Raw genomic sequence first — 21,914 nt, forward strand, 5'->3', positions numbered from 1 at the left:
AATTTTATAACAACGATATATTTGTATTTTGATTAAATAATTTTAAAAATTGTTAAAGAATTTTTTACATATAATAGATAACACACATCCGTAATATAAAACAAAATTTTTTTTCTTAAAAGGATGGTAGAACAACTCTATTTAATAATCTTAATTTTAAACCAAAAGAATAGAAGAAAAATTATTGTAACTTAATTAAAATTATTGATTATTATACTTTTTCAATATATAATAATATTTCAAATAATTTGACTATAGAATTATCATAAATAATCAATAATAATAAACTTTAAAACATAATTTTACCGGAAGTAAACCAGTAACAGGTACTTTTTCAGCAGCATTTTTCATTCTACAGAAATAAAAATTCTGCGATCCTGTTAATTTGCACACATTGTCAATTAAATGGATATTAAACCTCTCGTAATGGCATATTTTAGCTTTTATCGATGCTGTTTCCAAAGCATCTTGTATCTCCGCAATACATAACTTGAAAGCCGAAACATTGAGAGAGAATAAATTATATATGTCAATATAAAATAAAAAAGATGTAGCATGTAAAAAATGTAATTATTTTATAATAATTAATATAATTTTTAAATATATGTATCAATAAACATATATGTATCAATAAATATATCGGTATCAAATGTATATGTAGCCGTTTATATATATGATTAGTTTACCTTGTTAAGTGTAAAACCACGTAATGATGAGCATTTTGTATCTTCTGAAACAATCTTCGTAATATCTGGTATGGAAGACCATTTCTTTATCATATTACTTTAGAGAAAGATATTACGGATGTAATATCTTTAGTATTTGGATACTACACACTATTTTGGGTTATATTAGTAAAATTGATAGTGATGAATTTCCATTGTTTTTCGTCAGTCAGTTTATCATAGCAGATTTCATTTATATAATTATTAAATATTATATATATAAGGTACTTTAAAATCTCAACAGTCTTTGGCTAATTCAGAAGTAATTCTTAATAAAATGCTTGAGTTCGCCAATACTTTTCAGATTATAAATAATTGAATTAAAACTAAAAAAATAAAATAAAATAAAATGCTTACAATTAAAGAAATCACTGCTTTTATCATTGAGCTATTGAGATCTCATATACTTTATACTTTTATTTTATCTTCAAATATATTTGGTAATAATGACATTATTATTAAATAAATAAAATGATATAATAAAAAAGTTATATACTACTAGTATAACTAATATATATATTAGTATAATTAATATATTAAAAACTTTTATAATGTATAATATAAAAATCTCTAAAAACTTACCTTTAAAAAAAAGGTAAAAAAGGTGCCCAGTTAACGGCATACCAATAACAAAAAATTACCCATTGCAAACCCATGTAGAATCTTACTACCAAAGTAATGATATAAAAAAATTGCGCCAAGTGAAAGTAGAAACTTGTACCAGTGGAAAATTAAAATTGCAAACATATATAGAATCGGAACGATATAAATTCGACCCAAACTAGCCAAAGAAAATTTTATCATAACGATAAGATGCGGTTTCTTTCTTTCAAAAGTTTTTTCAAATGTTTCAAAAATTCCGATATAATCACATTGTTTAATAATGACAACAGTGTCAAGTAACTGCACTTTTATTAAGGAATATAAATTTAAAGTGTCAAACAGGCAATAACCGTGTAAAAGGCCGTGACCAAGTAAAATTTAGTGCCTTGTGCACAGGTTTTTAATTCTAACAAAAAAATTTAGTTTCGTTGGGATAACGCACTATCATCCGCGATTTGACTCTTATTGCCTGTTTGACACTTTAAATTTATATTTATATTTATATTACAGAGCCTTGTTAAATTCTTAATTTATTAAGGAAGTTATGTAAATCCTAATTTCTTGCGTTTACATCAAAATGTTTATTTTTATTAATCTTAATTAATTGTATCATTCTAGTTTCTCACTTGAAAAGGACCAAAAACAGATGGTCGAAACGTTGTGGAAATAGAATAAAAATTTTCTTCGGCTAGTTTAGGTCAAATTTAATATATTGTTCCTATTTTAAATATCACTAGCGACGTTTTAAGCATTCAGTTTGATTATATATAGAATTGTGTAATAAACTAATTAACATTTAAATTTGCAAACTTACATGTAGAATAATACATAATTATAGAGATCTCTCTTCACGTTAGAAATTGCAAACTCATGTAGAACCGTACCAGTTAAGGGCACGCCATTAACAAAAATTATCCATTGCAAACCCATGTAGAATCCTATCCTATTGCAAACCCATGTAGAATCCTATGAAAAATTAATCATTGCAAACCCATGTAGAATCCTAGGCAAAATTAACCATTGCAAACCCATGTAGAATCGTACCCATTGCAAACCTATGTAGAATCCTATGAAAAATTAACCATTGCAAACTCATGTAGAATCCTACCATTGCAAACCCATGTACAATAGAATTGTATGAAAAATTATCGATTATAAACCCATGTACAATCGTAACAAAAGTAATGAAATAAAAAAAAAATTGCGACAAGTGAAAGTAGAAACTTGTACCAGTGGAAAATTAAAGTTGCAGACATATATAGAGTCGTATAATGAATCAGTAAAAATTTAAATTTGCAAATGTAGAATCGTACCATAAAAAAACTTATCTTTTAAAAAAAAAGATAAACAAGATGCCAAGTCCATGCGCCATGTGAAAAAGAAATAAAAAAATTTTAGTTAAAAAAACTGGGAGCGCTGCTAAATAATATTCTAACAATATTAAAATTAAATTGTTACTTTTAAACTCATTACAGTTAAAATATGTTTTGTGTTTAAATTAATTAATGTTACTTTAAGGTGCATTGTAATTTTGAAACTTAGCAGCGCGCCCAGTTTTTTTAACTAAAATTTTTTTATTTCTTTTTCACATGGCGCATGGACTTGGCATCTTGTTTATCTTTTTTTTTAAAAGATAAGTTTTTTTATGGTACAATTCTACATTTGCAGATTTAAATTTTTATTGATTCATTATACGACTCTATATATGTCTGCAACTTTAATTTTCCACTGGTACAAGTTTCTACTTTCACTTGGCGCAATTTTTTTTTTATTTCATTACTTTTGTTACGATTGTACATGGGTTTATAATCGATAATTTTTCATACAATTCTATTGTACATGGGTTTGCAATGGATAATTTTTGTTAATGGCGTGCCCTTAACTGGTCGCCTTTTTTTACCTTTTTTTAAAGGTGAGTTTTTAGAGATTATATCATTCATTTTTGTATATGATAAGCATCTTTAAATAAATAAGCAAATTCAATTTTTCTGGCATTTTCTTATTTTAGGTACATATATATCCAATAATTAATATACAAAATTAAATATTATTCATCACACAATTTGTATCAAAATAATATATTTTTAAAAATTTATTTTAAATTTATTTAATCATTTTTATCATTGTGATTGTAGTGGCAAGGATTTTATTGCTCAGTGTCATTGCAAGCATCTGGCCTGTATATACCATAATATATTGTGTAATACATTGGCTAAGTATGACAATATGGATTTTGATAGATTCCCATGGAATATTGGAATTTTGTCGGACTTGCAGTCATCCACCACATATGCAGCCTACAATTAAAGAACGCATTTATTCCATATTATTTGCTTCCGTTATTGGCATAGTGCACATTTTTATATATCTCAATGCTGTAGATAGCAAAACATTTTGAAAACATCTATCTTTCTATGTTATCTGCTTTTTTGAAAATATTGCAGCAAATTTATTATGGCAATATGCTTGTCCTCCTGCAGTTAAAGAGGCTTAGTACTTTAATATAATCTTTATTATTTGTATCATTTCCTTTTTCTTGGGAATTACAGCAATGCTTTTGTACTATATTGTCTTGCATCCCTCAAAAAGACAACATACTTCAAACGCACCAGTTCAAGCAATGTAACTTTGATATTTATTTACTTTAAAAAATGAGAGATAAACTATACAATATGCAATTAACCTTATCTTATGACTTTTATAAATCTTATGATAAAATCTAACTCTCTCTTAATCTTTATTATGAAAAGAATCTCGGTATTATATGAAATAATTTCATTGTAATTAATAGTTTAACTTTCAAAAATTTTGCAAAATAAAATAACTCATACATTGTATTTCTACCATATATATAAAAAAAAGATAGGTAAATATAAATAAATAAATATATATTTATGATATACAATAAATAAATATATATTTATATATATATATATATATATATATATATATATATAAAATGTTGGATTTTTATTATATATATATAATTTTAAAAAATCTTTTTTATATGCTATTGAATTTTAATACATACAATTTTGATTATATGTATTTTAATTGATTATATTTATAAGTATTTTTATATTATCTTAAAAAGACTGCATAGAATTATTTGTGCGACACTCTTATATGTATGTATAATTAATAGGGACCAACTACACATTTTTTTTTCCACTGAATAAAAACAATCTCAATATTAAAATTAAATTATAAAAAAGATACTGTGATATTTTATTGATGAGAAATGTACATTTATAATTGTATTAAATACAAAAATAAACATGCCATGAATTACTATATATACATATTTTCATAATTATCAAACTTAAAAATATAATATTGTTACCAAAGAAGAAAGCACTATTAAAAAACTCTAAAAGTTCATAATTTGTTAAATTAGTAATTAAATACTGCATTTTGTATAATTTTTAAGCTTTATTCTTTTATTTTTCTTTATTTAATTGAATAGATATTAACATCCAATGTAGCATACAGATTAAATTAACAACCAAAAAAATAAATCTTAACTTTGAAATATATTTTTGTTTCTTTTAAATATCAATCAACTGGATTTTGTACTACTATTAATATGAATTCTTTATCTGGTGCCATCATAATTTTATGTTTTTTGCTACGTATGCGCAAGAAAGTTAAATCATTTGTTGGATTCAAATCACGTACGACAGAACGAGCTTTATCTGACAATTGACTTATCAAACCTGCGTATTGAACTGTTGTCGTATTATCTAATGTTGACTTTATAGGAATACCTAAAACAAATATAATTTTATAAATTTTTGTTTACAACTACAAGTAAATCATGTCAATGATCTCATGTAATACCTTCTGCATTCACCACTATTGTTCCAACTACCCTTTTATGAGACTGAATTTGTTTCATAGTTTCTTCAACCTCTTATAAATTATTTCATCGAAATTTATTAATAAAATTTTTATTTTAAATATTCCAATAACGGAAGCAAATCATATGGAATAAATGCGTTCTTTAATTGTAGGCTGCATATGTGGTGGATGACTGTAAGTCCGACAAAATTCCAATATTCCATGGGAATCTATCAAAATCTATATTGTCATACTTAGCCAATGTATTACACAATATATTATGGTATATATAGGCCAGATGCTTGCAATGACACTGAGCAATAAGATCCTTGCCACTACAATCACAATGATAAAAATGATTAAATAAATTTAAAATAAATTTAAAAAAATATATTATTTTGATACAAAGTGTGTGATGAATAATATTTAATTTTGTATATTAATTATTGGATATATATGTACCTGCAATAAGAAAATGCCAGAAAAATTGTAAAATAGTTCCTATAGCACTGATATTAGATTTATCTTGTTAAGCTAATCGAATGCTGCGATGATAACTAGCCATTGCCCAACCCATGCTCACAAGTGAGCTGATAATGCTACCTGCTTGATGTACAACTGAAAAAAATATAGAAGCTAATTAAGAAAATTATTAAAAATATATGCATACTCATACATAGGCATTTATATAATTGAAATATTATTGAAATAATAGCAAAATATCTGATTTTGTATCACAGACTGTAAACTTGCACATAAATTATTATGACAATAAATTTGCAAATAATAACATTAAAATTGAATGTAAAAATTGAAATTGAAAATATCTAACCCCGCACGCTGTCAATATAGCGGAGGGCAACTATTATTAAAAATATATGCATACTCATACATAGGCATTTATATAATTGAAATATTATTGAAATATTATGACCATAAATTTGCAAATAATAACATTAAAATTGAATGTAAAAATTGAAATTGAAAATATCTAACCCCGCACGTTGATTGATTGAAAATATCTAACCCCGCACGCTGTCAATATAGCGGAGGGCAACTATCGCCGTCTGTTGTAAAACGTGCGAGATGGACATTTCCAATACATGCATCTATTTATGTGTTGTGTACGTGTGATATATGTGTGCGCATGTGTTGTATACGTGTGAATACGTGTAGCACGATACTACTATGTTTGCGTGGTCGATGATGACAATGATGACGGGGACGTTTCTTAAAAGAAATTTTTCATATTTCGACTTTGCAATTATATATCTCTGCTTACAAATCACGTAGAGCAGAAATAAAGACACTTTTATTATATAATTCAAACTCAATCTATCGATTAAGTCTAGTATAAACTCGATTGCTTCAGCCGTTATTGAGAATTCGAAATATTATAAAGACTCAAATGTCCGACTCGCGTTAAGATACACGGTGTCTCGGCTACGCCCTTAACTGGTCGCGAGACACTACCGTGTCTCTTGATGAAAAATTAACCATTGCAAACCCATGTAGAATTGTATTAAAAATTATCCATTGCAAACTTATGTAGAATCCTACATTGCAAACCCATGTACAATAGAAATGTATGAAAAATTATCGATTATAAACCCATGTACAATCGTAACAAAAGTAATGAAATAAAAAAAAAATTGCGCCAAGTGAAAGTAGAAACTTGTACCAGTGGAAAATTAAAGTTGCAGACATATATAGAGTCGTATAATGAATCAGTAAAAATTTAAATTTGCAAATGTAGAATCGTACCATAAAAAAACTTATCTTTTAAAAAAAAAGATAAACAAGATGCCAAGTCCATGCGCCATGTGAAAAAGAAATAAAAAAATTTTAGTTAAAAAAACTGGGCGCGCTGCTAAGTTTCAAAATTACAATGCACCTTAAAGTAACATTAATTAATTTAAACACAAAACATATTTTAACTGTAATGAGTTTAAAAGTAACAATTTAATTTTAATATTGTTAGAATATTATTTAACAGCGCTCCCAGTTTTTTTAACTAAAATTTTTTTATTTCTTTTTCACATGGCGCATGGACTTGGCATCTTGTTTATCTTTTTTTTTAAAAGATAAGTTTTTTTATAGTACGATTCTACATTTGCAAATTTAAATTTTTACTGATTCATTATACGACTCTATATATGTCTGCAACTTTAATTTTCCACTGGTACAAGTTTCTACTTTCACTTGGCGCAATTTTTTTTTATTTCATTACTTTTGTTACGATTGTACATGGGTTTATAATCGATAATTTTTTATACAATTCTATTGTACATGGGTTTGCAATGTAGGATTCTACATAAGTTTGCAATGGATAATTTTTAATACAATTCTACATGGGTTTGCAATGGTTAATTTTTCATAGAATTCTACATGAGTTTGCAATGGTTAATTTTTCATAGGATTCTACATAGGTTTGCAATGGGTACGATTCTACATGGGTTTGCAATGGTTAATTTTGCCTAGGATTCTACATGGGTTTGCAATAATTAATTTTTCATAGGATTCTACATGAGTTTGCAATAGGATAGGATTCTACATGGGTTTGCAATGGATAATTTTTGTTAATGGCGTGCCCTTAACTGGTCGCCTTTTTTTACCTTTTTTTAAAGGTAAGTTTTTAGAGATTATATCATTCATTTTTGTATATTTTTATGACCGGAATAGAACAATTATTAAACATGTTTATCTAAACTTCTTTGCTTAAAATGATGTGTACAATCATATCCTAGAATCCTGATCATTCCTCCTAAAGCACCCTATTTATATAAATTTACCCATATGTGTGTGTGTGTGTGTATATATGTGTGTGTGTGTGTGTGTACTAATGTCGAGCATTTTTTATACATTTTCTATTAAATTTAGATAAAAGTTGCAGGATTTTGAAAAAGAAAAAGTTGACACAGACTTTTTCCTAAACGGCGATTTTCAAGGTTATTTAAAGGTCACTTATATTTTCAAAATAGAATTACCTTAATTTTTCTCATATAAATCGATTTAACTCGCAATATTTACTATAAAAAGTTGTAAAGGTATAATTTTTACATAATCATACATAAACTTCGAAATATTGCAAATATTTTATTTTATGAAATATTTCAGTTTATGTAAAATTATGTTAACTATCTTTTAAATTATTCACTTTTAGCCATCTTACCCTTACAACCTTTTATAGTGAATATTGCAACAAATTGGTTTATATATATAATATATATATAACATCAGTTATTATTAATTGATGTTTACATTTATTTTTAGACTTACTAGAGCTCAAATGCTCCACATTTTTTGCAAAAACTGTTTATTCTACAGATTTCAAATATGCTTTTAAATGATGATTGAATATTTCCTTTTTTTAATTATTTTTATTATTATTTTTCAATCTCAATCAACTTTTATAACTTTATGCCAGCACGATACAAATACATGTGTCTTTATTTTTTTTATTATTTTCATTATTATTTTTCAATCTCAATCAACTTCTATAACCTTATGCCAGCAGGATACAAATACATGTATGTCTTTATTATTGTATCAACTCTTGTCTTTTCCATGTAACCATGTCTTCATAGTTTGAATTATCCCTTCATCTTCTCAATCTTTCGCAGAGATTTAATTAATTAAATACACTTCACACGAAATAAAGTTTGCTGGAAGATATACAGCAAACGATAACTGTAAAAACATGATTACGTGGAAAGAACAAGAGTTGGTACAGTAAAGGCAAGTAAGTAAACAGGCAATTGCATTCATTAAAACAGAGAATGCGGTGTACTTTAGAAAGCTGCGTGATACACTATTAGGGAATCCCTTGACGGTACGCGAGAATATTACCATGGTCAAATGGATCGTGGTAATGAGGTGAGAAATAGAAATTAAAACATTAATTGAAATTTAAGGCTCCGATGGAAAATCTACGAATTATTTAGTTCGTCAACGATCGATGATTACTATCAAATAGACCTCAGGAATTAGATCATTGAATTGTACGATTTGCCGATTGGGAAAATTACAAACAGATGTCAAAATAATGACGAAGTCAGTGTTACCAAATCTGGCCATCGGGTTATTTTTAAAAAAACGGTTATTAATTAACCATTTTATCGACTTGAATATAAAAACTGAGGCCCGAAAAATTACTTTTAGCTCGCTCGCTTCTTCTGTTTCCAAACCATTGAGAGATTTGAGTTGAACTCACAGGTTACCTTCCGAGACCTTACACGGGATGCCTTTAACGAATTCAGATGTCTGTTTTAACGAAGGCAATGAAATATCACGAAAGGCTCGAAGCAATACAGAAAGCTTTTTGAGAACGTGCTGAATCTCAATCGAGAAGCGCGGAAAATGATCTGAAAACAGCAGACAGAGACAAATCCGATGACGATGAACTGATTGTAATCCGATAGAAGCTGACGACGTGATGAAAGATCTGGAAGATTTTGGTAAGATTGACGACCCGATTGATTTATCGCAAATGATGTCGCAATTGAAACAAAGACCAGAAAAGAGTCTTTGATGGAGTATGCCAAGTTTTACAAGATAAAAATCAGATTCTGCGACTGTACGTAAGTGGCGAGGGTGTAGTTTTCTAATTGAAACGATTAACATTGGATCAGAATAAATTTGGAAAAAACGACTGCCATATCTGCTCCCCACGGGTATCGCAGCATTCAATATCGATGGCTGACAATCCATAGAATGTTTTCAACTACCGGTTAGTCATGAATCTACACCAAAATATACGCCATTGTCAGACATGGTCTTGAAAACTTTGAGAGACAAATTAAAGAATGTCGAATTATTTATAATCGAAGGAATTACATGCAACAATGCAATGGATGGATTTAGGAACGACTGTATTCAGTGATGGTCAGCCTATGTAGGTTTGTCACGACTTAAGTAAATTGGAAGGCCTACATTTGATAAATTTCAATCCCAGCATCAGTTTAAAGCAAACGAGAGCCATTGTAGAATATATCGACTGAGATCTATATTCAAATCTGAAACTGCCACAAATCCAATCCGTCCGAGAAAAAGGTGTGAAATGTACGATCGTCGATGGGATATCTCTAATATCATTGATGATGATATGCAGAATTATGATGTAAGGAACCAGAAAGTATAGTTACGTGGAAATATATGGCCTTTGCAATAATATGCTGTTTCGTGTTACGCTAAATGTAATATTACAATGTGCGTTTCAATTGCGTACGCATTAGGCACAAATACGAAAAATAAAGCATCGAATGCATTGATTGATGCTATCTGCGCGTATGGTGAACGTAAATATTGCAACATTCAAGCGGTTAGAAGATCTGTCGGAAAACGCTTCGAAGAACGAACACAACAAGATGTTTCGGAATTTTTACGGCTCTAATGTCGACGTATTCCGACACTCAATAATGTATTAAAACTCCGAATTAAAGCACGTAACATGTTGCTCGAATGTCAAATGTAATTACAATGTAACTAAGCTGGAAAGCAGTAGTTTGTTAATATTACCTATACATTCGACATTAAAAAGGAAAAAAGGTGTCACTCTACCAAGTTTGATTAATGTAGAATTTTCTAAATGGGAAACGCGGCAATTGTAAACGAATGTAAGGGCACCGTGTTGAAAAAGAAAACCGTAATCGAATCAACTTTATCCGTCGTAGATATACAGCTCAATTATATACTTTTGTACACAAAATCGGAATGGTATTACTCTAATGATATGGAAGGTGTTCAAGAAAAAAATGGCCCAAAGGAGCACAAGGAGCATACATATTGTTCTTAGAACAGATTAAATAATGGCGCTGTATAAAGACTGCCGTAAACGCTACATTAAAACATTCAACTGTCTAGCGCTGTATAAAAGTTTGCCGTAAGCGCCAAAATAAAATATCGGCTGCTCTGGCGCTTTATAAAAGCTGCTGTAAGCGCTGCATTAAAACGAGTGCAATAAGTTTCTAATTCGACCTAGGCTTCATGACATTTCAAGAAAGTATCATCAAGAAAAAAATTATCAGACAGAAATATGTATGTCGTGTTAAAAATCGGAGAGACGAAGAAAAAATTATGGTTGCGTTCTCACGAGAATGAGAATGGGCGATGGAGGGGCCCATTCCTTATTTTCAATATTCATACAAGAATATAAATTCATTCTGTTGCAATTGAAATAAATGTGCAATGTATCGTTAAAAGTTATTACAATTATACAAACATTTACATATATGATTAAATAAAATATTATATGTATACTATAAGAATTATATATTTTATATATGTACATATATACCATATATTTCAATTATTTTGAACTGTATTGCATACAATTGTTACTTATACAAAGTTATGTGATAAGAATCGAAAATACATATATTTGTATACTTGAATTACTAGAAAGCTGCTTTATATATCTGTACTTTAAAAAGTAAGTGATATCCTAAAAAAATCATAAAAATGAAAAGGTCAGGCCATGTTCAAAAGAAGGTACTCAAAAATTTAAACGATCTAATAATAAATTATCACGAAAAGTAACTGATATGTTATTCAAGGTGCCAGTTCAAAGTGAACATTAAAGTGTATATTATCTAAATTTAGTAATAATATATTATCATGAAAAGTAACTGTACTATTTTATTCAAGGTGCAAGTTCACATTGAATATACATACATATAAGTAAAACTGATTACAATTTGATTCTAGAAAATAAGTGCGATATGTTATTCTTAGTGCACAAAATATAATAGTCGTTTATAGATATTTGATTTGAAATTCATACTAGCCCGTACAATGAAAAATAATTGCTCGTAATTCCAGAGTACTAATTTGTTAATGACTCAGAAAAATAACATGGCGGCCTGCTCTCAAAGAACTATGATGTTTCTCGATGTCCATTTAGAAATAATGTCGAAGCTCTTACAAAATAATTACTACAACATTTGAAATACGAAAAGTATTACATTAGAAGAAGATTAGATTAGAATAAGGATTCAACGTATTTTTTAAAAGCTCTACACACACAACGAAGTAAATATATAAAACTATATACAAATACCTTTTTCTTCTGTTGTTTAAAATTGTAAGTCGAATGAAACCTTGCACTTGAGAACCATGTCACTTACTTTTCAGAGTCAAATTGATAAATTTTTTTTGTATATTTTAATGATATTTATTTCTCACTTGTATCTTGAATAATTAATATGTAATTTTTTATTGTATATTACGACAAATAATCAGTAAACTTTTTAAGCGTATAGCTTTATTGTAGTTGACCTGAGAACTGTACATTTATAAATTTTACTTAATATACACCCGTTTCGAGCAACAAGGCAAAGTTTTCTGATCAATAACTTACAACCTGAAAATACGGTATAACACAAATCGGAAGTTGATACGAAAATTCGAAATTTTACTAAAGAAAGATTGGAGGTTTTTAATTTATACAATTTTCACAACTTTTATTTTAATTATTATTCTACCCATCGAAAGTTTTTTGAGAGCAGGCCGCCATGTTATTTTTCTGAGTCATTAACAAATTAGTACTCTGGAATTACGAGCAATTATTTTTCATTGAATATCTATAAACGACTATTATATTTTGTGCACTAAGAATAACATATCGCACTTATTTTCTAGAATCAAATTGTAATCAGTTTTACTTATATGTATGTATATTCAATGTGAACTTGCACCTTGAATAAAATATTACAGTTACTTTTCATGATAATATATTATTACTAAATTTAGATAATATACACTTTACGTATGTTTCACTTTGAACTGGCACCTTGAATAACATATCAGTTACTTTCGTGATAATTTATTATTAGATCGTTTAAATTTTTGAGTACCTTCTTTTGAACATGGCCTGACCTTTTCATTTTTATGATTTTTTTAGGATATATATATATATACACCCATACAGCACTGAACATTCCAGTTACATTGCAGCAATGTTATAATCTTTCAAGTTGCAATGTAACATTTTAGAGACATTACAAGAACATATAATTGTATTATTTTATGAGAATATTACAGCAACATTCCAGAAAAATTGCAAAATAAAATATATATAGTCACTAATTTGTTCATTTATACATTTGTTCATTTTATGTGGCGGTCTTATTGATCCAAATAGACATTGGGAAATATATATGTATATATAATATTAAAAAAATATATTATTTATATATATATATTTAATTATATGTATATATATATATATATAGATTAAAATATAAAAAATATATATGTATATTATATATCCTAAAAAAATCATAAAAATGAAAAGGTCAGGCCATGTTCAAAAGAAGGTACTCAAAAATTTAAACGATCTAATAATACATTATCACGAAAAGTAACTGATATGTTATTGAAGGTGCCAGTTCAAAGTGAACATACGTAAAGTGTATATTATCTAAATTTAGTAATAATATATTACCATGAAAAGTAACTGTGATATTTTATTCAAGGTGCAAGTTCAAAGTGTGAACATACGTAAAGTGTATATTATCTAAATTTAGTAATAATATATTACCATGAAAAGTAACTGTGATATTTTATTCAAGGTGCAAGTTCACATTAAACATACATACATATAAGTAAAACTGATTACAATTTGATTCTAGAAAATAAGTGCGATATGTTATTCTTAGTGCACAAAATATAATAGTCGTTTATAGAGATTTGATTTGAAATTCATACTAGCCCGTACAATGAAAAATAATTGCTCGTAATTCCAGAGTACCAATTTGTTAATGACTCAGAAAAATAACATGGCGGCCTGCTCTCAAAAAACTATGATGTTTCTCGATGTCCATTTAGAAATAATGTCGAAGCTCTTACAGAATAATTACTACAACATTTGAAGTACGAAATGTATTACATTAGAAGAAGATTAGATTCGAATAAGGATTCAACGTATTTTTAAAAGCTCTACACACAACGAAGTGAATATACAAAACTATATACAAATACCTTTTTCTTCTGTGTTTCTGAAGAAAATTGTAAGTTAAATGAAACCTTGCTATTCAAAACCTATTCTTTATGATCGCAAGACACTATTTTCTATTTAAAATAAATAAATATTATTTATGATAGAAATGAAGAATTTGTGCTTTACAGTATATGGATAGTACATGGTTATTTCAAACACTGAACCGATGCATACAACAAAACTTTCCTCTGTCTATTCAATAAATTACTGATAATGTTAAATCCCAATCACATATGCCACCTTGCCTAGGTTAATGATGGTCATTAACAGGAAATTTTACTAAAAAAAGATTGGAGATTTTTAATTTATACAATTTTCACAACTCTTATTTCAATTATTTATTCTATCCATCGAAAGTTTTTTGAGAGCAGGCCGCCATGTTATTTTTCTGAGTCATTAACAAATTGGTACTCTGGAATTACGAGCAATTATTTTTTATTGTACGGGCTAGTATGAATTTCAAATCAAATCTCTATAAACGACTATTATATTTTGTGCACTAAGAATAACATATCGCACTTATTTTCTAGAATCAAATTGTAATCAGTTTTACTTATATGTATGTATGTTCAATGTAAACTTGCACCTTGAATAAAATATCACAGTTACTTTTCATGGTAATATATTATTACTAAATTTAGATAATATACACTTTACGTATGTTCACACTTTGAACTTGCACCTTGAATAAAATATCACAGTTACTTTTCATTGTAATATATTATTACTAAATTTAGATAATATACACTTTACGTATGTTCACTTTGAACTGGCACCTTGAATAACATATCAGTTACTTTTTGTGATAATTTATTATTAGATCGTTTAAATTTTTAAAGGTTTAAATTTTTGAGTACCTTCTTTTGAACATGGCCTGACCTTTTCAGTTTTATGATTTTTTTAGGATATCAGTTACTTTTTGAAGTACAAATATATAGAGCAACTTTTTAGTAATTCAAGTATCACAAATATATGTATTTTCGATTCTTATCACATAACTTTGTATAAGTAACAATTTATGCAATACAGTTCAAAATAATTGAAATATATATAGTATATATGTACATATATAAAATATATAATTATATTTAATCATATATGTAAATGTTTGTATAATTGTAATAACTTTTAACGATACATTGCACATTTATTTCAATTGCAACAGAATGAATTTATATTCTTGTATAAATATTGAAAATAAAGAATGGGCCCCTCCATCGCCCATTCTCGTGAGAACGCAACCATATATTTTTTTTCGTCTCTCCGATTTTAACACGACATACATATTTCTGTCTGATAATTTTTTTCTTGATGATACTTTTTGAAATGAAGCCTAGGTCAAATAAGAAACTTATTGCACTCGTTTTAATGCAGCGCTTACAGCAGCTCTTATAAAGCGCCAGAGCAGCCGATATTTTATTTTGGCGCTTACGGCAACTTTTATACAGCACTAAAACAGTTGATGTTTTAATGTAGCGTTTACGGCAGCCTTTATACAGCGCCAGAGCAGCCGATGTTTTATTTCGGCGCTTACGGCAGCCTTTATACAGCGCCATTATTTAATCTGTTCTAAGAACAATATATATGCTTTCTTGAACACTTCCATATCATTAGAGTAATACCATTCCGATTTTGTGTCAACTCTCAACATACACGTGTAGTGACCACGATTCATTTCTTCACCTTCGTGAAATATAGCGCTTATTACCTTGTACTTTTTTTCATTAATCGTGATATTACTCGTCGGCACGGCGGTAATCCGATTGTTGATAATTTTTTTAGAAGCACCGTTTACAAAAGTATATAAATTGAGCTGTATTACTACGACGGATAAAGTTGATTCGATTACGGTTTTCCTTTTCAACACGGTACCCTTACATTCGTTACAATTGCCGTTTATCGTTTCCCATTTAGAAAATTCTACATTAATCAAACTTTGTAGAGTGACACCTTTTTTCCTTTTTAATGTCGAATGTATAGGTAATATTAGCAAACTACTGCTTTCCAGCTTAGTTACATTGTAATTACATTTGACATTCGAGCAACATGTTACGTGCTTTAATTCGAGTTCTAATACATCATTGATGTCGGAATACGTCGACATTAGAGCCGTAAAAAATTCCGAAACATCTTGTTGTGTTCGTTCTTTGAAGCGTTTTCCGACAGATCTTCTAACCGCTTGAATGTTGCAATATTTAGGGTTCACCATACGCGCAGATGGCATCAGTCAATGCATTCGATGCTTTATTTTTCAGTATTTGTTGCCTAATACGTACGCAATGAAACGCACATTGTAATATCACATTAGCGTAACACGAAACAGCATCGTTATTGCAAAGGCCATATATTTTCCAACTATACTTTCTGGTTTCTCACAATCATAATTCTGCACATCATCAATGATATTAGGGATAGCCCATCGACGATCGTACATTTTCTCGGACGGATTGATTTGTGGCAGTTCAGATTTGAATATAGATCTCAGTCGATTATATTCTACAATGGCTCTCGAGTTTGCTTTAACTGATGCTGGATTGAAATTTATCAAATGTAGGCCTTCCAATTTACTTACTCGTGACAAACCTACATATTCCTAAATCCATCATTGCATTGTTACATGTAATTCCTTGACTTTTGTGTATAATTATTCCATAACTGAGAGTCAATAGAAATTGTTTCCGATGTACCACTAATTTGTGGAATACTTCAAATTTAATATCTACTTTCGTTATTGCGATTTCTTTGTTATCCGAATAACTATTTTGATGGAATTAATACGATTGCCGTCAGCAGAGCGATTAACTGCAACTACATTGCCTATCGTTCCATTGACAAGTCCCAAAGTTACGTCAATGTTTCGTCGAATCATCACTTTAGCGCCAATTTTAATCGCTATTACTCTTTCAATGCCAGCTGTTTCAGACACTTTATCATCTTTGTCTTCTAAAATTTTATGCACCTTTTTTTCATTGCTGGAGCACAGTCGACATCATCTTCTGCTATCAGTAGAATTTCATCACTGTCGATTTTATCGAGCATTGCTGTGTTCAAAACCTTGCACAAATAACACGTGGGCAATAAACAAATTGTATCAATTGATAATTGATTCATATAAGTGCAAAGTTCATTCAATCTTTCGTTGCAACTACTTTCTTTAAAATTGATTTTTCTAGACTGAAGAACATTGATGTCAGAATCCGTTACTAAACCTATTCGTATTCTAGAAAGTATATTACGATATGTATTGTCGCATCTTTGTCGCATATTAATAAAAAGTTCGTCGTACTTGAACAATCTCCACAAATCACATCCACCCATGGTACCTAAATACTTCTGAATCTCTGATCGAGACATTTTAACAAACGAAAGTTGTCCTTTTACAGGAGGAAGCTGCAACAAGTCCCCAAACAGGAGAATGTGTTTTCTGCCAAAGAAACCATCATCTGTATCTGTCGTATCAAAGATCGTATCTAGGTTTTTATGATTTTTTGGAGATAGGGTGAGAGAGAACGAATGAGGGTCAGAGAAGACGAGATAGGCGAAAGAGGGTGAAAGAGGACGAAATTGGGTGAAAGAGGGCGAAAGAGGACGAGGACGAAAGAGGACGAAAGAGGGTGAAAGAGGACGAAAGAGGGTGAAAGAGGGTGAGAGAGAGTGAGAGAGAATGAAAGAGAGTGAGAGAGGACAAAGGAGAGTGAAAGAGGACGAAAGAGGGTGAGAGAGGTCGAAAGAGGGTGAGAGAGAATGAAAGAGAGTGAGAGTGAAAGAGGACGAAAGAGGGTGAGAGGGAATGAAAGAGGGTGAGAGAGAATGAAAGATGGTGAAAGAGGACAAAAGAGGGTGAAAGAGGATGAAAAAGGACGAAAGAGGCGAAAAATGGTAAAAGAGGACGAAAGAGGGTGAAAGAGGACAACAGAGGGTGAGAGAGAACGAAAAAACTGAAAAAATAGGACGAAAGAGGGTGAGTTAGGGCGAAAGAGGAGTGGGGGTGGTGGTGGGGGCGGGGGTCGGGATGTGGGAGGGAAAGAGGTGGGTAGAAGTTGAGGGAGGTGTGAGTAAAAGGTGAGAAGAGATTTATATATATATATTATATATATATATAATCCTGATGACGTCAGCGGACGCGGACAGAGAAGAAGAAGAAGAAGAAGACGACGTTACTTCATTTTTTATGAAAAACGTCACTTTTTGACCGCTTGTATCTCCAGAACGGCTTGACCGATTTTATTCCTTCTTGGCTCAAATTACTCGTGGCGATGCCGCCTTTCAGGTTATATTACGTGCAATTCAAAATTTTTTATATTTTAATAGTTCTACACCCCCAAAAGATGGACTTTGATGGTGCAGGATAAGAGACTTGTAGTGTCTTTTTTAAGGTCTTTTAGGATTTGAACATGGCCGGAGACACTACCGCGTCTCCTGATATATCACTTATATATATCACTTATATACTTCATATTATTATTTGTGACTTTTGCAGACGGAAATGTATATATATATATATATATATATATATATATATATATATATATATATATAATAAATAGTTATATATATATATATATAAAATATTATATAGTTATATATATATATATATATATAACTATATATAATATTTTATTGCAGAAAACTAAAATTACAACAATAGGTGGTGCGATATTTCAACAAAAAATAAAAAATATATTAAAATAAATACTTACGGATGAAGTATGCCGCAAACTGTCATGGACAGGAATGAAAGACTCCGTACCTCTTAAAGACATGACATTTGCAGATATAATTAGAGATAATTAACGTTTCTAATTTATAATAAATATATACAACAAATAAAATAAAAATTTCAAATAAAATCAGATAAAGAAATGTATATATATATATATATATATAAATTGAATTACATATATGAATTGAATTATATATTTAAATATATATACATATAATTGAATTACATATATGAATTGAATTATATATATAAATACATATATATATTATATATAATTCAATTCATATATGTAATACAATTTATATATATATATATATATATATATAAAGACAATAATTTTAGACGAAGAGGAAAAAGAGCAGGAGTGAGGCAACAAGAAGAAAACTTTATGCATTTTTTTATACAAATTGTCTCCTTATTATTATTGGGGACCAAGAAGAGGACGAGGAAGAGGTGGAAAACTAAACTAAATTGATGGTCTTCGATGCATAAAACGTGCTCAGGGAAGAAGATAGTGAATCTCGTCATAAAGATATTCTGACCTTTGGCATCTCTATACATATATGTATCGATAATTAAATAAAACTAGTTATTATATTTGTACGTGAAAAATAAAAAATAAAAATAAAAAGACAAATGTGTATAGGCCAGACCATACATATGTTCCCTCAGGGGCACTACAGACTCATCCCTGTAGTGTACGGGTTTCGCAATCCCGAGGTACCCGAGCTGGAGTGCGTGCGAAGGATGAATGGGGCGTGATGGGCGTGCAGGCCCTAAAAAGGACTTGTCCACTGCACTAGGTGAAGGAAAACACCGAAGATAACACCCGGGGGGAGGCCCCGTTAGCTGAGTAAGGCAACCTCCTAAGGGGAAGGAAAACCCCCGACAGAAAAAACCAATTTCTTTTTCAGTATCATGGATAGTTTCGGAAAAGAAGCGATCGTCCTGGGATCGGATACCAGGAACCGGCGTGGGGGGGGTGTAGGCCTGGCTCCCTCCTCGTCGTCATTGAGCAACGGGTCGTCTGCGGATTTGTCGACTGGGTCCGCAGATTGGAAAGTTACAGTGTCGAAACAGCTAGTCGACGAGGTGGAGGACCAGCTTATTGAGCTGTCCATTATATGGGAAGACCTGGGGCAGAACGATGACCCAAGAGAGTTAGCTGAGGATATTTATCGCTTCCTCCTGGATGAAGAGATCCGTGGGTTTCGGTTTATTGGCCAATATACTACGTTGGCCAATTATGCCGAGGGGTTCTTGCGGGAGTGTGTGCGCGACAGAACACCTTTCTGTCGTTATCACAAGTGCGTACGGTCTTTTGAGCCTATCGTGCTGAGTGGCTCGACAGAGGAAGTGGGCACTGAGTCGGTGAGTGACTCAGTAATTGAGAGTGACTGTTCTCAGCCTCTCCCCTCTCCTGAAAAGCTGAGAGGGGTTAGTAGCGGTGATAAACTGGAAGTTGGTGAGCCATCGTTTATCTCTGTCTTGTCGGGTAGCTCCCCGGAAGCTAGGGTGAGCAGAGCTGACAGGGATGCATTGTGGGCTCCCAAGGACAAGAGAGCACTTACGGGAAGGAAACAATACCCGCGGAAGAAAAATGCAGGTAAGTGCACTGCACGTAAAAGAGGTCGCCCCAAAACAACTGGGGATTACGTTAATCTTGCGGCTGAAAGGGAGCGCTTAAATGTCGCCATGAATGAGGCGTTAAAATTAGAATACGCAAAAAGAGTGCTGGACCCTTCTTTTGGTCCAACTCTAACAGCGATGGGCCCGAGTAATATCCCTTCGGATGCGGCGTTTGCGGAGAAACTCAGGGGAATCACCGCTCTTGAGCTTCGTAGGTTAGGTGAAAGGTTCGTGTCCCAAGTTGAGAAGGTGGCTGGACTCCCTGGCCTTGGCGAGGTCATGGCTGAGGAGCTCCGGATTTCCTCAAGGAAACTTGGAGGAGTTATTAGTGAGGCTGTTTCCCGAACAACTGCGGAGGCGGATCCAAGGATGGACTCACTAAGAAGTGAAAACCAGGGTCTGAGAGGTCGTGTTTCAGCCCTGGAACGGGAGGTCGATAGATTGACGGAGAAAATAGGTTTTCTTCATTCGGCAATCCCTCAGATTGAAGGGTTTTATCTTGAAGATAAGGGTGCTAAAAAGAGACCTCGCCCACCCTCTTCGGAGGGATCACCGCCTGTCTCGGCTGCGGTGTTGGCGAGTCCTTTGGTCGAGGACCGACCAATTATGCTTTCCGATTTGTCGTCCCTTCTGGACCGTCGCTTAAGTGACTTGAGGGACGACATATCGATCTCAGTGATGACCTCAATTAGGTCGGAACTTGCGGAGCAGGCTGGGACTGCTCCTTTTTTGGGGGGAGTGGTTGCTATGCGTGCGCCTGCAGCGAGTCGAGGTGGAAGCGCAATTGTGCAGACGGGTGACCTCTTGCCTGGGGGCTCCGCTGCCTCCGCTAATGTGGAGGTTTCGGCGGATGCCTCTGGACCTGGGGACTCCAACAAGAAGAAGAGGCGTCATCGTAGGCGTGGGGGGTCCTCTATTAAGAGGATCTTTTCTTCGGGCACTCCTGCTCAGAAGAGGAGTCAAATTCCCCGCCCTCCTTCTGCGTCGGTGATCTCACTGACGGTCGGGAGGGGGGAACAAGAGCGGACTTATGCCTCGGTTTTGTCCGAGGCTAAGGCCAAAATTAATGTCAAGGAATTAGGGATCAAATCTATGCGCATGCGCAGAGGGATAACTGGCAGCATTTTGCTGTCAGTTCGAGGTAAAGACTCGTCAGCGAAGGCGGACGTGCTGGCGAGTAAAATAGAAGAAGTGTTCCCGACATCTGGAACAATTAGGGTTGCCCGCCCCTCACGGATGGAGGACATCCGTATAAAGGGGATGATGGCTTTTGTCAGTCGTCAGGAGGTCCTCAACAGGGTTGCTTTGGACGGAGGCTGCAGCACTGAAGAGCTCAGGGCCGGGGAGATCCGACTCTTCCCTGGGTCGGGTTTCGGTACTTTGTGGGTCCGCTGCC

At 31.8% G+C, this 21,914-nt stretch overlaps 2 protein-coding genes across 2 annotated transcripts in view; both read right to left on the reverse strand.

Annotated features, from left to right (window-relative positions):
* LOC114944746 (dynein axonemal heavy chain 12-like) overlaps positions 1-779 on the reverse strand; it is a 148,420-nt gene extending 147,641 nt beyond the window's left edge. Inside the window, exons 1-2 of the mRNA XM_085481870.1 lie at positions 687-779; positions 307-489 (exon numbers count right to left, since the gene is read on the reverse strand). Of these exons, the coding sequence (XP_085337996.1) occupies positions 307-489; positions 687-779 (276 nt within the window). The remainder of the gene's footprint in view (positions 1-306; positions 490-686) is intronic.
* A 3,962-nt stretch (positions 780-4,741) lies between these two features.
* LOC146723486 (dynein light chain roadblock-type 2-like) lies at positions 4,742-6,638 on the reverse strand. The gene is made up of 4 exons (XM_085481871.1): positions 6,165-6,638; positions 5,631-5,786; positions 5,169-5,503; positions 4,742-5,095 (listed from the first exon to the last, which is right to left on the reverse strand). Exons 3-4 carry the CDS (start codon positions 5,224-5,226, stop codon positions 4,884-4,886), a joined length of 270 nt encoding a protein of 89 aa, XP_085337997.1. The 5' UTR covers positions 5,227-5,503; positions 5,631-5,786; positions 6,165-6,638; the 3' UTR covers positions 4,742-4,883.
* Between the last annotated feature and the right edge of the window lie 15,276 nt (positions 6,639-21,914).

The sequence above is a fragment of the Nylanderia fulva genome, unplaced genomic scaffold (assembly GCF_048542155.1).
Source record: "Nylanderia fulva isolate GAGA-0341 unplaced genomic scaffold, ASM4854215v1 Scaffold193, whole genome shotgun sequence".
NCBI lineage: Eukaryota > Metazoa > Arthropoda > Insecta > Hymenoptera > Formicidae > Nylanderia > Nylanderia fulva.

Coding starts and splice junctions, on each gene's coding strand:
- LOC146723486 (XM_085481871.1), bottom strand. CDS start 5,226: ATGAAACAAATTCAGTCTCATAAAAGGGTAGTTGGAACAATAGTGGTG. Junction 5,096..5,168: donor AATAGTGGTGAATGCAGAAG/GTATTACATGAG, acceptor TATTTGTTTTAG/GTATTCCTATAAAGTCAACA.